General features: G+C 40.9%; 1 protein-coding gene across 4 annotated transcripts in view; it reads left to right on the top strand.

The window, feature by feature from the left end:
* Positions 1-13,519, top strand: part of STX8 (syntaxin 8) — a 222,288-nt gene that overhangs the window by 42,568 nt on the left and 166,201 nt on the right. For all 4 annotated transcript variants that reach the window (XM_084863951.1, XM_084863954.1, XM_084863953.1 and 1 more), the window contains one exon: positions 12,159-12,251. In XM_084863951.1, coding sequence (XP_084720077.1) covers positions 12,159-12,251 — 93 coding nt within the window. The remainder of the gene's footprint in view (positions 1-12,158; positions 12,252-13,519) is intronic.

Below are 13,519 nucleotides of genomic sequence, written 5' to 3'. Positions count from 1 at the left end.
ACAAAGTTCAAACAATATATAAAATGAGAAGCTTTCCACATTGCTTCTCCATTATATAAACAAATTAATGTATATTTTCTCAAACTTTTTGTCAATACACATGTATATGTTCAGTATAAGAAGACATATTTTGCATAAATGGGTTTATGATATATATAATTCCACAGCTTTTTAATTTTTTATTTAATATATATCATGGATATTATTTCATGTCATGGTTGGGATGTTATTCATTCTAATTCTGCTTTTCAAAAACAGCTTTATTGGGGTGCAGTTGACATTATAAATAGCACACAGTGTATGTGATTCACTAAGCTCTGACATATGGATACATCTGAGCAACCATCACTGTAATCAAAATAATGAACATAATCATTATTCCCAAAAGTTTTCTTCATGTCTGTTTGTGTTCTTACTATTGCTCCTCCTCCAATTTCTAGACAGCTGTTGATCTGCTTTCTGTCACTATAAATTATTTTCTATTTTCTATAATTTTGCATGAATGGAATAATACAGTATGTACTCCTTTTAGGAGGAAGGAATCTGGCTTCTTTATCGAAGCATCATTATTTTAAGATTCATCCACATTGTTGCATGGGCCAGTATTTCATTCTTTTGTATTGCGGAATAGTATTGAACATTCATATGCAAGTCTTTGTATAGACATACATTTTCATTTTCTTAGGTAAATCCCTGCCAGTGGGATGACTGGTCAATGCAGCTGTATGTTTAACTGTTAAAGAAATTACCACATTAGTTTTAAAAGTGTTTATACTATATTACATCATCAGTAAAAGATGTATGTCTCCTATTTTTTTAAAAAATATATTTTTATTGATTTCAGAGAGGAAGGGAGAGGGAGAGAAAGAGATAGAAACATCAATAATGAGAGAGTATCATTGATTGGCTGCCTCCTGCATGCCTCACACTGGGGATCGAGCCCGCAACCAGAGTATGTGCCCTGATGGGGAATCGAGCTGTGACCTCCTGGTTTATAGGCCAGAACTCAACCCCTGAAACACAAGCTAGGTGTTCTATTTGTTTTAGATCCTCAGCAAATGTGATACAGTTGGTCTTTTTCATTTTAGAGATTTTAATAATCTGTGTTGCGTTTCATTGTGGTTCTAATATATATCACCCTAATGACTACAGTAAAACCTTGATATAACAGACTAATTTGGGAGAGGGGTGTCCATTAAAGCTAAAAGTCTGTTATATAATAAAGTAGGTTTTCTGAATTCATATGTTAAAAAATTGACAAATTAATTATTTTACTTACATTAGACAGGTTTGTGTAATTAAAATTTATGAAAAGTTTAATTTTGTAGAAAAGTTTTCTATATGTATAAATTTATACTGAATAGGTCTAGTTAATGTGTGCACTCACCAGTCACCAAGAGGAAACAAATGCACACGGCTAGGGCGTGGCTTAGTGCACATGGGAACATCGGCTGGCATGAATTAAATTTGCTGCAAAAAGTCATGCCATGTGACAACAGAACCAATTACCTAGCTTCATGTAGTGTGATCACGTGTTAATTATTTGCCAAACATTATTTACCACAGTAACTCTTGGATTTAAATATGTAAATTATAATTGTAGACATGTAATATTTATTTATGTTGGTGAAATTGCTACAGTGCTTTTTCCAACATACAGCCTGTTCACTAAACTTTGTTAAAAGTTGCAGGGTAAATTAAGAAACTAACAAAAAACCCAACTTCACCTAGGCAAATCATTTTCAAACTACAGAAAATCAAAGATAAAGAAAAAATTTAATGCTGGTGAAAAAAAAAATACATCATTGGAATAGAATAGACAGCCCAGAAATAAATCCACATAAGTGTAGTCACCTGATATTTGATAAAGGACCAAAGGTAATACAATGGAGTCTTCTCAACAAATTGTGATGGTGGTGGGAAGGGGGTGGGGAGGGGGAAGGCATGTATGGGAGTAGAGGCGGGCAGTGGTAAGATATGTACACATATAATACCTTAATAAAAAAACAACAAACAAACAAACAAAAAAACCACATAAATTGTGATGAATTACTTTGATTGTTGAATGTTGAACCAGCCTTACATACCTAGGATAAATCCAACTTGTGATGGTTATAAAATTTGAGGAATGTTGTAATTTCTTCCGTAAATGTGTGGTGGACTTCAACAGTGAACCCATTTGGTGCTTTCTATTTGGGGTGCTTGTTAATTGTTAATTCAATTTCTTTAGATATAAATTTATTCAGATCATTTGTTTCTTCTTGTGTGAGTTTTGGCAGTTTGTATCATTCAAGAAATTGGTCCATTTCATCTGGGTTATCACATTTGGTGGCATAGAGTTGTTCATAATATTTTTTATTATTCTTTTAATGTTCACGAGATGTGTAGTGATGTTTCCCTCTTCATTTCTGTTATTAATTTGTGTCCTGGCCTTCTTTCTTATTTAATCTGGTTAGAGGCTTATTGATTTTTAAAAAAAAAATCATTTCAAAGAACTAGCATTGGTTTTTTGAATTCCCATTTTCAGTTTCATTAATTTCTGTTCTAATTCTTATTTCTTTTCTTTTGCTTACTTTGGATTTAATTTGCTCTTTTCCTAATTTCTTAAGGTGAAGTTTATGTTATTGAACATAGATCTTTCTTTTTTTCTACTATATGCCCTCAGTGCTATAAATTTTCCTCTATACACTGCTTTTGCTGCATCCCATAAATTTTGGTAAATGTTGTTTTCATTTACATTAGTTCAAAATATTTAAAAATTTCTCTTGAGATCTTTTCTTTGACACATGTATAATTTAAAAGTATATTGGTTAGCCCAGCTGGTGTGTCTCAGTGGTTGAGCATCCACCCACACATCAAGAGGTCACTGGTTTGATTCCCAGACAGGGCACATGCCCAGGTAGTGGGCTCCATCTCCAGTAGAGGTCATGCAGGAGACAACCAATTGATGTTTCTCATCAATGTTTCTGCCTCTCTCTCCCTATCCCTTCTTCTCTCTTTCTCTCTCTCTCTCTCTCTCTCTCTCTCTCTCTCTCTCTCAAAAAAAAAAAAATCAATAAAAATATTTATAAAAAATCTTTAAAAGTGTTGTTTAATCTCTGTATATTTTGGTATTTTCTATTTATTTTTCTGTTATTAATTTGTAGCTTAATTTCATTATAGTCTGAGAGCAAACGGTATGATTTCTCTTTTAAATTTGTTAAGGTGCATTTTATGGCCCAGAATGCGGTCTGTCTTGGTGGATGTTCCATATAAGCTTAAGGAGAATGCTTATTCTGCTGTTTAATGAAGTAGTCTGTAGATGTCCATTATATCCAGTTGATTGATGGTGTTAAATTTATGTTTTTACTGATTTTCTGCCCGTGGATCTTCCCATTTCTAACAGAAGGGTGTTGAGGTCTCCCACTATGATAGTGGATTCATCTATTTCTTCTTGCAGTTCTATCACTTGTTGCCTCATGTAGTTTGACGCTCTGTTATTAGGCACTTACACATTAAGGATTATGTCTTTTTGGAGAATTAACCTCCTTATAATTACATAATTCCCCTCTTTATTCCCGATAACTTTATTTGCTTTGAGGTCAGCTCTGAAATTAAAATAGCTACTCCTGCTTTCTTTTGATTAGTGTTAGAATCTATTTACTTTTAATCTATTGTATATGTACTTTTAGATTTAAAGTGGGGTTATTGTACTTAGCATATAGTTGGCTCCTCTGTTTTGATCCACTCTGATGGTCTCTGTTTTTCAGTTGGCATAGTTTCCCTCCTTCGTTTCAATCTGGATATCTTTTTTCCCCTCCCCTGCCTTATAGAAATGACAAGAACAGACATCCTTGCCTTATTTCTAATATTAGATGGGAAGTATTCATTTGGAAGCCAGGTACTGTGAAGTTATATATATATATATAAAAGCCCAGCAACTGGAATGGTGGAATGATCAGAACAACCAGTGGCTATGACGTGCACTGTGGCAGCCAACCGGCCTGATCTGCACAATCCCCCTCCCCCGCCAGCCCAGCCCCCCAATTGCCTCCTCCCCCCCCGAATCAGGGGTAGGGCCAGCTGGCCAACTGCCTGTGGTCCCTCCCCCCCAACTGGCCCAGCCCTATCAGGCTCCCATCAGGGCAGGCTGGCCAGATCCCACATGTGCACAAATTTGTGCACCGTAACTCTAGAGTGTGTGTGTGTGTGTATGTATGTGTGTGTATTGTTAATCCTCACCTGAGAATATATTTTTTCATTGACTTTTAGAGAAAGTAGAAGGGACGGAAGGAGAAGGGATAGAAGAAGGCAGGGAGGGAGGGAGGAAGGGAGGAAGAGAGAAAGGGAGATTGGTTGCCTCCTGCACATAGCCTAATCAGCAGTGTCTGCTTTAGAGCATGGCTTAGCAGACCTTAACCTGTGGGCTACATTTAGCCTGCTTCCTGTGTTTTATGAACTTAAAATGTGTTTTACATTCCTAAGTGTTCAGAAAATAGTCAAAAGAGGAATATTTTGTGACCGAAAATTATATGAAATTCAACGTTTCGTGTCCGTAAATAAAGTCTCCCGGGAACACAGCCATGCTTATTCATTTTATCTGTGGATGCTCTCCTGCTACAATGGCATAGTTTAGTAGTTGGTCTCGAGACAGTATGAACCACAAAGCCTAAAATATTTAATATCTGGCCCTTTATCGAAAACGTTTGCTGACGCCAGGCTAGCGGTCATTTACCCCACTCCTGAGCCAAAACCATTCTGAGCACAGATCCACCTCGGGGACATTGCAGGTTCGGGTCCAGACCGCTGCAGCGAAGCGAGCGCCACAGTGAAGGGAGCCGCAATCTGCTTGCTGGTGGAGGGTCTTGCCTTCAATTTGTCAAAAACACAATGTCCGTGAAGTGCAATAAAGCGAAGTGCCATAAAACGAGGCCTGCCTGCACTCTGCCTAGTGAATTATGAGGCGACCTGGTCAGTGGGAATGGAACTGTGTCCAACCCTGTTTGAGCCCAGAGGCCCCTTTCGGGGGTGCTTTCCCAGCCATGGTTAGTTCCCTCAGATAAATGCCCTCAGCACTCAGCTCAAGCCTCCAGGTGGACCCCGTGCCCATGCAGACCCCCAGGCTTCTCTCTGCACACCTCTCTCCTCTCCCTATGTGCCTTAGGCACCCTGACCTGCTCTGACTCTTCAGCTCAGCGATGGCCAGACTCCCCTGGGGCTCATCTGTCCCATCCCCACAGCCTGGCAGCCCTCCCAGGGCAGTAATCTCCTTTATTCCCCATCTCTCTGGATCACGTACATCAGTTCCTGATGTCTGTGTCTTGAAACTACGGGGTTTTTTTGGGGGGGGCGGGGGGGTATATTTTGCCTGTGGTTTTGTGTGTGTGTGCTTTCCCCCCACGTTTTAGGCCAGAAGTAAATCTGGCTCCTGTCCTTGCATGTTGGCGAGAAACAGAAGTCTAGTTCTATTGTGAAGATCTCCAGCAAGTGAGGCACGGTGTCTCCCCTGTATCTGCAGTCCCACATGCCTCACCCATTGTCATGGTTGAAGCAAAGTGGAAGAATTTAGAGCAATGAATGCAGCTTTCCCCGAAGCACAGCCACTCATTAGCCGTGCTTCACTCTTCGGATCCACGGCTCCCGAAAAGCGGGTCTTGTTAGCTCACACTAAGGAATCTTCTGGCATTGTGGCTTTGTGCCAGGAAAAGCAGTGTACGGTTACGTACAGTATCCCGGTCACCGGGAAGGTGCTACGTGCAGGGTGAGCGGATGCCACCTGCAAGTTTTTGTCAGTGAGTCTCTGGGACAAAGAGCATCCTTATTGCGATGCAAGGCCGTGGTGGGGTGGAGAGAGGAAGCAATGGACGAGAGTAGCAGCTCAAACTGTAGGTCAGTTTGTTTTCCTGCTTTTTCCTTCGTGTTTTGGAATGCTGTACCCCTCTTTGCTTCCCTAGCAGTTGATTTTCAAGGATCAACACAAAAATGGAAGTAAAAAATTTACATGAAGCCCTATTGGCCTTTTCTCTGCCTCAAGAATCTTGGCAATGTGCCGAGGTTGCTATGGCTTTGTTTCATCACCGGGGCCGGCACCAGATAAAAATAAAGCACCACGAAGGGTCATTTCGAACTTCCTCTGGCCCATATACTCCGTTAGCCTTTCTGTACTTTAGTTGACCCTTAGAAACACTTTGAAAATCATCCTAAAATAACAGTTTGTTGGCAGGTCTTGGACTCGGCAGCGAATGCCTTCCTTGCCTAAGCTAGAAGCTAGGGTTTGTTACAGCCAGTCAGCCGGTCTCGGCTTCTGTGTTAGTCATGCTGTAATTTGAGGCACAAATGGACATTAAGCATGAGATGGAGGAGGTGATGACAGTATCTACAATAGATCACCTCAAAAATTCCCCAGATAGGACAAGGCAAGGTAACTTTTTTATTACTACAGACCCCTGTCTCTGAGTCGACAGCAGACCTTGAAGAAGGTATGAGGTATTGTTCTACCTTCACTCCGGAGGTCTTTGTTGATGGGCTTTGTTAACTGTTATTTTATAGGTGTCCTTTCTGGATTTTAGCAGAAAGCCGCACGTTTTTTCCTAGATTTCTGTGTTCTTCAGCCTCTAAATACTTTTATGTAAAATAGTGGTGGGAAAGTGGCTAGCCAGACTCCATTTTACACCAGCAAGTCTTAGTAGCTAATCTCTAAACCCTTGGCAATCCTTACTTCACAGACAACTTTTTTTTTTTTTTTTATTTTTTTTTTTTTTTATTGTAACTGTCACCTAGACCAGGAATCTTTCACTAAAATCTCAAAATAAAATCATCTGTTCTTACATCTTGCTCTAAAAGTCTTTCCAATGCTGGGAAAGTGATTAACTTTCTCCAGCTTGACCTAATCTTTTCCTCATTTGTTCCTTATGTTTCCTTATCCTGGAAGAGCTCCTTCTATATGTAAAACGTGAGCATTTCCATTGCTTCTCTCTGCGCACTGGAACTTAGACAACTTCAACGATTTTTCTACTACCTGAATTTAGAAGGCTGTCTTGTATTGACAAGAAACCCTTTCCTAGGTCTGGTAGAGACTAAATTTCTTTTTTCTGCCGACCTAGATGTCTCTTTGGTTATTCCTTGGTTTAACATAATTTATTAAGTACTTGTGCTGTGCCACCAGTTGGCTATGAACTGGGACAAAGACAAAGGAAATGAAGACACAGCCCAGCACTGGGGGCCTGAGGCTGCAGGTCTTAGAACCGCCCCTTTGTTTTATTTACTTGTTAAAATGTTGATAGTATTTTGCTGTGGAAAATTTCAAACAAAAAAGTAGAGAGAACTGTTTCAGCAATTACCAATTCATAGTTCATTGTGTTTCATGACTACCCAACTACCTCTTTCATGGATTTTTTTTGAAGCAAATCTCAGGTATTACTTCATGGGTGAATATTCCAGAATATGTCTCTAAAATATGTTTTAAACAGATAAGGACTGTTTTTAAAAAAAATATAATCACAAGGCCATTATCACCCTTAGCAAGTTCACAATAATTCCATAGTATAATCAAACATCGAGTGCTCAGATTTCCTTGATTGTCCCATGATGTTTGGTTTTGTTAGTTTTAGGTTGTTCAGATCATGATCAGAATATAGTCTGGGCATTGCAACTAATGGGTGTCCCTTCGGCTCCTTTAATAGATAGGTTCCTTTGCCAGCTCTCTCTCTTTTTTTCTTTGCCTTTTCTTGGTTGAAGAAACAGGGTCATTTGCCGTGTAGTTTCCCATCATCTAGATCTTGCTATTTGTATGCCCATCTATTAAAATATTCCTTTGTCCCGCATGTTTTCTGTAAATTGGTAGTTAGATTTAGTGGCTTGATCAGGATCAAGTTTGTTATTTTTGGTAAGAACACTATATGATGACTCTTTATTTTTAATCTGCAGCCACCAGATAGTCCTCCCACAATTACATGATATTTAGTTAGAAGATGGCTTTTCTGAATATCTAAAGATAGAAAAATCTCCAAACACCTAATTATTCCAAAGGGATTTTTAAAAAATGATTGTATTCATTTTCTAGTCTGTCATTATAAATTAGTACAAATTTGGTGGCTTAAAATCCAAACTTATTATTTTACAGTTCTGTAGGTCAGAAGTTCACTGTGGGTCTCTGGGCCGGGGCCGAGGTGTGGGCTTTCTTGGTGGAGGCTCCAGAGAAGGCATCTCCTTGCCTTTTCCAGCTGCTGGAGGCCGCCAACCACCTCGTCATTCCCTGCTTCAGTCTTCAAAGCCAGTAGTTGCATCTCTCAGATCCTTCTTCCTGTCCCCCTGAGATGGCAGCTAGAAGAAGTTTCTGTCTTAAGGACTCACGATTCCACTGGGTCCCCCTGGACAATCCGAATAATCTCCCATTTCAAATGCCTTCATCTGAATCACAGCAGCAAAGTTCCTTCTGCTGAGTAAGCTCATCTATTCCCAGGTTCCGGGATTAGGAAATGGGAATATTCAGGGGGCACATTATTCTATGCATCACAATGGTTACCCATTTAAAAAAAAAAATGAACATTATTATAAAATTGAAGAACGATTAATAGACTGTATGTTGCAAATGATCTACTGTGATATAATGACTTGGGATATGTGATAGGGTAGGGCAGATGACAGTAATGAGCCAGTCAGTATGACATCATAGTTTTGCATGGTTCTGCATGACTGTCTGTTTATATTTTTGTGAGTACAGCATTTTACTTGGTTCATTGTCACTAAGATGACCATGCCACCTGCCCTTGGAATTGCTGCTTTAGGGCTTGGAGAGGCTCAGGTCATCACTATCATCATCATATACACAGGGTCTCAGGTCCCTGGACTGTCTGTGTCTTTGGATTGTGGAATGAAAATGTTATCGCACTTAACCACAGTGAGGAGATGCTAAGTTCTTACAGAAATGATTTCAGTCGAGCAGAATGTTTAGCCCTGTTTCTGTTTTGCATTAGTAAGAGAACCTTTAGGTGGTTAAATCATATCATGAGTCAAGGTTGAGAGAAAAGAGTGCAGGGTAGTTATTTTTCATTCACAATCTGTGTCTCTTCTAGATAAAGCAACTTCGTAACTTTAATGATTCTTTTTCTAATTGAAAACTGTAGAGGAATCTTCTATCCTCTTTTAAAGTTGTTTTACCTTTTAATTCTTGTTGACTCTTGACTCTCAGTCCTATAGGTAGATTCTTTTCGGGATGCATTTGGATTTTTGCTATAATATTGGTCATCCTATAGCAGCACTAGGTTGATGATAGATTTATCTTGGAAGCCATCCAAGAGGTTGTTACTAAAGACCAAAAGGACCTCATTATAAAGAGATTTTGCTGTAAAATGGTCCCTTAGAATGATCCCTGGAGAAAGCAGGTCATTTGTATAGTTTGAAAAATACGTAGTGTCAAAAAATGTCACTAAGGGGTCCTTACCTCATACCATTAGTTTAAATAAATTCCAGATGAATTAATGAGTTAAGCATAATGGCTTAATTCCATAAAAAGACTAGGAAAAAATACAAGTCAATGTTAACATGATCTTGCATAAGAAGACCATTGTGATTTCTGCTTTCGAAGATATGCCTTTATGTGAACTAGTCATGAAAAGAACCCCATCAACAAATGAAGCCACAATTGGCATGTTATCCTCATCTGGTAGATTGCCTGGGTAGAAAGAGTCCTTAGGTTCAGCTTCAGAATGTTCTTCCAGCCGAAACCGGTTTGGCTCAGTGGATAGAGTGTTGGCCTGCGGACTGAAAGGTCCCGGGTTCGATTCCCGTCAAGGGCATGTACCTGGGTTGTGGGCACATCCCCAGTAGGGGGTGTGCAAGAGGCAGCTGATCGATGATTCTCTCTCATTGATGTTTCTAACTCTCTATCCCTCTCCTTTCCTCTCTATAAAAAATCAATAAAATATATTAAAAAAAAAGAAAAAGAAAAAAAAAAAGAATGTTCTTCCAAATGCACCTGAAAGCAAAGAAAATGTTTCTTACAAAGATATTACTGAGATTGCAAAGAACAAACCAATATAAAATTTTAAAGAAAGTACTTTGAGTTCTTTTTTTTTTTTTTTTAATTTTTACAATCTAGAAAAGCAATACATTTTAAGAAACAAAAATTCTATTTTTACTATTTATTGTTTTATGTACTGCATTTTTACACTTAACATATCATGGATTTCTTTCAACATCAAAATATCCATGGACCCTATCACTTTTAATGGCTCTGTAGTGTTTTATTATATGGCTATATACACATTTTTAAACAAATCATTGTGCTTGGGTATTTGGATAGTTTCCAGTTTCTCACTATTATAAATGTATCAGTGTGGGTCCAATTAGGAGAAAGAGGGTTGAAAGTTTAATGTACAGAATTATTAACTACTAGAGACCCAGTGCACAAAATTTATGCATGGGGAGTTGGGAGAGTGAGTGTCTTTCAGCACAGCCTGCACCCTCTACAATCTGGGACATCCCTCTCATAATCCAGGACTGCTGGCTCCCAACTGCTTGCCTGCCTCTGCCTGATTGCTCCTAGCCACTTCTGCCTACCAGCCTGATCACCCCCTAACCACTCCCCTGCCAGCCTGATTTATGCCTAACTACTCCCTGGCTGGCCTGATTGCCCCTAACTGCCCTCCCCTGCCAGTCTGGTCACCCCTAACTGTCCTCCCTTACAGTCCTGGTCCCCCCCAACTTCCCTCCCCTGCAAGTCTGGTCCTTCCCAACTGCTACCTGGCTCTCTTACAGGCCTGGTTCCCCCCAACTGCCCTCCCCTGCAGACCTGGTCTCCCCATTGCCCTCCTCTGACAGTCTGGTCACCCCTAACTGCCATCCCTGCTTGCCTGATCACTCACAACTTCCCTCCCCTGCAGGCCTGGTTCCCCCCCCAACTTCCCTCCCCTGCAGGCCTGATCCCTCCAAATGACCTCCCCTGCAGGCCTGGGTCCCTCTTCCCCCCCTCTCATAACTGCCCTCCCTTGTTAGCCTGGTCACCCCCAACTGACCTCTGCTGGCCTGGTCACCCCTAACTGCCCACAATTGCCCTCCCCTGTAGGCCATCTTGTGGTGGCATTTTGTGTCCACGTGGGGGCAGGATCTTTGACCACATGGGGGTGGCCATCTTATGTCTTGGAGTGATGGTCAATTTGCATATCACTCTTTCATTAGATAGGATAATAGGACATTAGAGTAATGATTTCAGAGAGGTCCCTGTGGTTTGCAGCCAGACTGTGGAACCTGCTGGAATCTGCCCTCTAGGATGCCAAGGATACCATTCATGGGGAAGTGTCTAAGTGGAGGCACTCGGTTAAAACTGCCCAGGGGGTGCCCTGCTGACCTTGGGGTGCTGCTGGCCTCTGTGTGCTGGAGGACACTGGAGAAGCTGGGAGGCTGTGGGAGCCTGGCGAGAGAGCAGGCTGGAGGCAGGAAGCAAACCTTTCCTCCCAGGATGTCTCTGTAGTCCCTTCTTACTGACAGAGATGGCCAAGGGAAAAATATTTAAAGGGCCCAGGTCCATTTTCACAGAGCAGTCAAAAGGGGGTCAACTTGGAGCTGAGAGGTAATACATTGATAGCTAGCACAGGGAGCTATGTATCAAGGCATGTCATTGGATGTACATCTTGCATGCGGTCTGATGCTTTCTTACATACATTTCTAAACACAGGGCTGACAGATAAAAAGGTAGGCACAATTTTCTCTCCAGAAAGGTATGTCAACTGTCCTCCCATGACACAGTACCTGGGAGCTTCTAGTTCTTCACACTTAGTTAACCCTGTGTGCTCGCATTCTTTTTCATTTTCATTTCTTATTTATATCCTTTGCCCATTTTAAAACTTAGAAGAATAAGTCTTTCTTATTGATTTGCACATTCTCTTTATGTATCAAATATTCGAAAGTTTAAATGTTTATGTAATCAAATCTTATGTTCATTTTTAATATTTAAAATTTTAATTCCTCAGGAAATCATTTTAGTTTAAGGTATGAAGTAGATACTTAATTTTTTTTCTTCATTTTGTTCCAAAAATGTTACCTGTTTTCTCTCTCCTTTTCCTAATGACTTAAAAGGTTACTTTTATCATATATTGAGTTGTGTTATGCCCACGGGCATATTTCTGGACTTTCAATGGTTTCCTCTGGTTCTTAGTTGAGTGTTTCACTTTTTCTTTCAGAACAGGATGCAGGTCTCGAGGCCCTTTCTTCTATCATAAGTCGCCAAAAGCAAATGGGGCAAGAGATTGGGAATGAGCTGGAGGAACAAAATGGTAAGAACATCTCTGCGATTGACCGCATTTGCTACTTAGTATAAATACTGAAGGCTTGCATATTTGTTAACTGATTGTAACATTACAAAACACATGACAGTGGTTTACTTACTAAGGTGGATTATTATATTGAATGCAATTGAGTGTGGTTTGTGGCAGATTTAGATTGTAGTTACTAAATACTATGTCAAGAAATTTGATAAACAATGTCCAGTTCTCTGGAATTGCTTTTAAAAAAATACTTTGTTTTACGATCCATTTTTTCTGAGAGCTTTCCTCCATGCGTAACGTAGTGACGTTGCTCAGTGCCTTGCATGCTGACTGCAGGCACAGGGAAGACTGTCCTCTGCCGTCCGGCGGAGTGGCTCCCCTTCCATCCATCACAGATACCGGCTGCAGGGCAAGAAAGTGCTTGGGGATCTTTCTTCAGGGCTTGAGGTGGTGAATCTGTCTGAAGAGAGACTCATTTGCAGTCCACAAGCAGGCTGACCTGGAAGAGACGGAGCTGTCACCCTACAGGCTCCTGTGCTTGAGGTGTGAGCCGCGAGGCTCTGAGCCCGAATGGGAGGTGAGCAGTGGGGATGGAGAAGAGAGGATGGGGGAGGGGCCTGAGGGCACGTTAACGGATGGACACGGTCAGGGCAATTGGAGGGTCCTGGTGTGTGAGTGCAGATCATAAATCCAGTTTAGACATGCCCAGTTGGGGATGCCTGTAAGAGATCCGAGCCGGAGCATGGAGGAGACGGTGGGAGATACAAGGCCAGAGCTCATGAGAAGATGGCGGAAGGAGACGTGAGAAGCTTCGGCATAGGGTGATGTGTGAAAGCTGAGCCTCATGAAGTTCTTACTGTGTGCCAAGCAGTTTCACCTGTGTTGTTTTATTTCATCAACACTGTGAAGGCAACGGTATCTGTTTGTTAGAGACAGAGCTCAGAGTGGCTGAGGGACTCCTAACATGACATCGCTTACACGGGATGGAACTAAAATTCCAAACAGGTCTTCGGATTCTCATGTGACTGCCTTTTCTACTTCACTAGCTTCCTCTCTGGAGAAGATAAAGTAGGGAGAGAAAAGTAAGAAGTAAGAGGTAGTGTGTTTTGGCTGTTGGTGACAGTACTATGGAGGCTCATGATGGAATGGCTTTTTGGTAAACTTACCATGCCCCATGGTATGAGGAAGCCCCAGGAGCAGGCAAATGCTCGTTCTGGAGGGAGGGCTGCCCCTGGCAAAATTGTACAAGGGGTGCTTTTCTGGATCTCTATGGAGAA

Source organism: Pipistrellus hanaki (assembly GCF_964339955.1).
Source record: "Pipistrellus hanaki genome assembly, chromosome: 16".
In the NCBI taxonomy this organism is placed as follows: Eukaryota; Metazoa; Chordata; class Mammalia; order Chiroptera; family Vespertilionidae; genus Pipistrellus; species Pipistrellus hanaki.
Note: the sequence above shows the minus strand (reverse complement) of the source record. Positions and strands in the feature narration are given on the sequence as shown.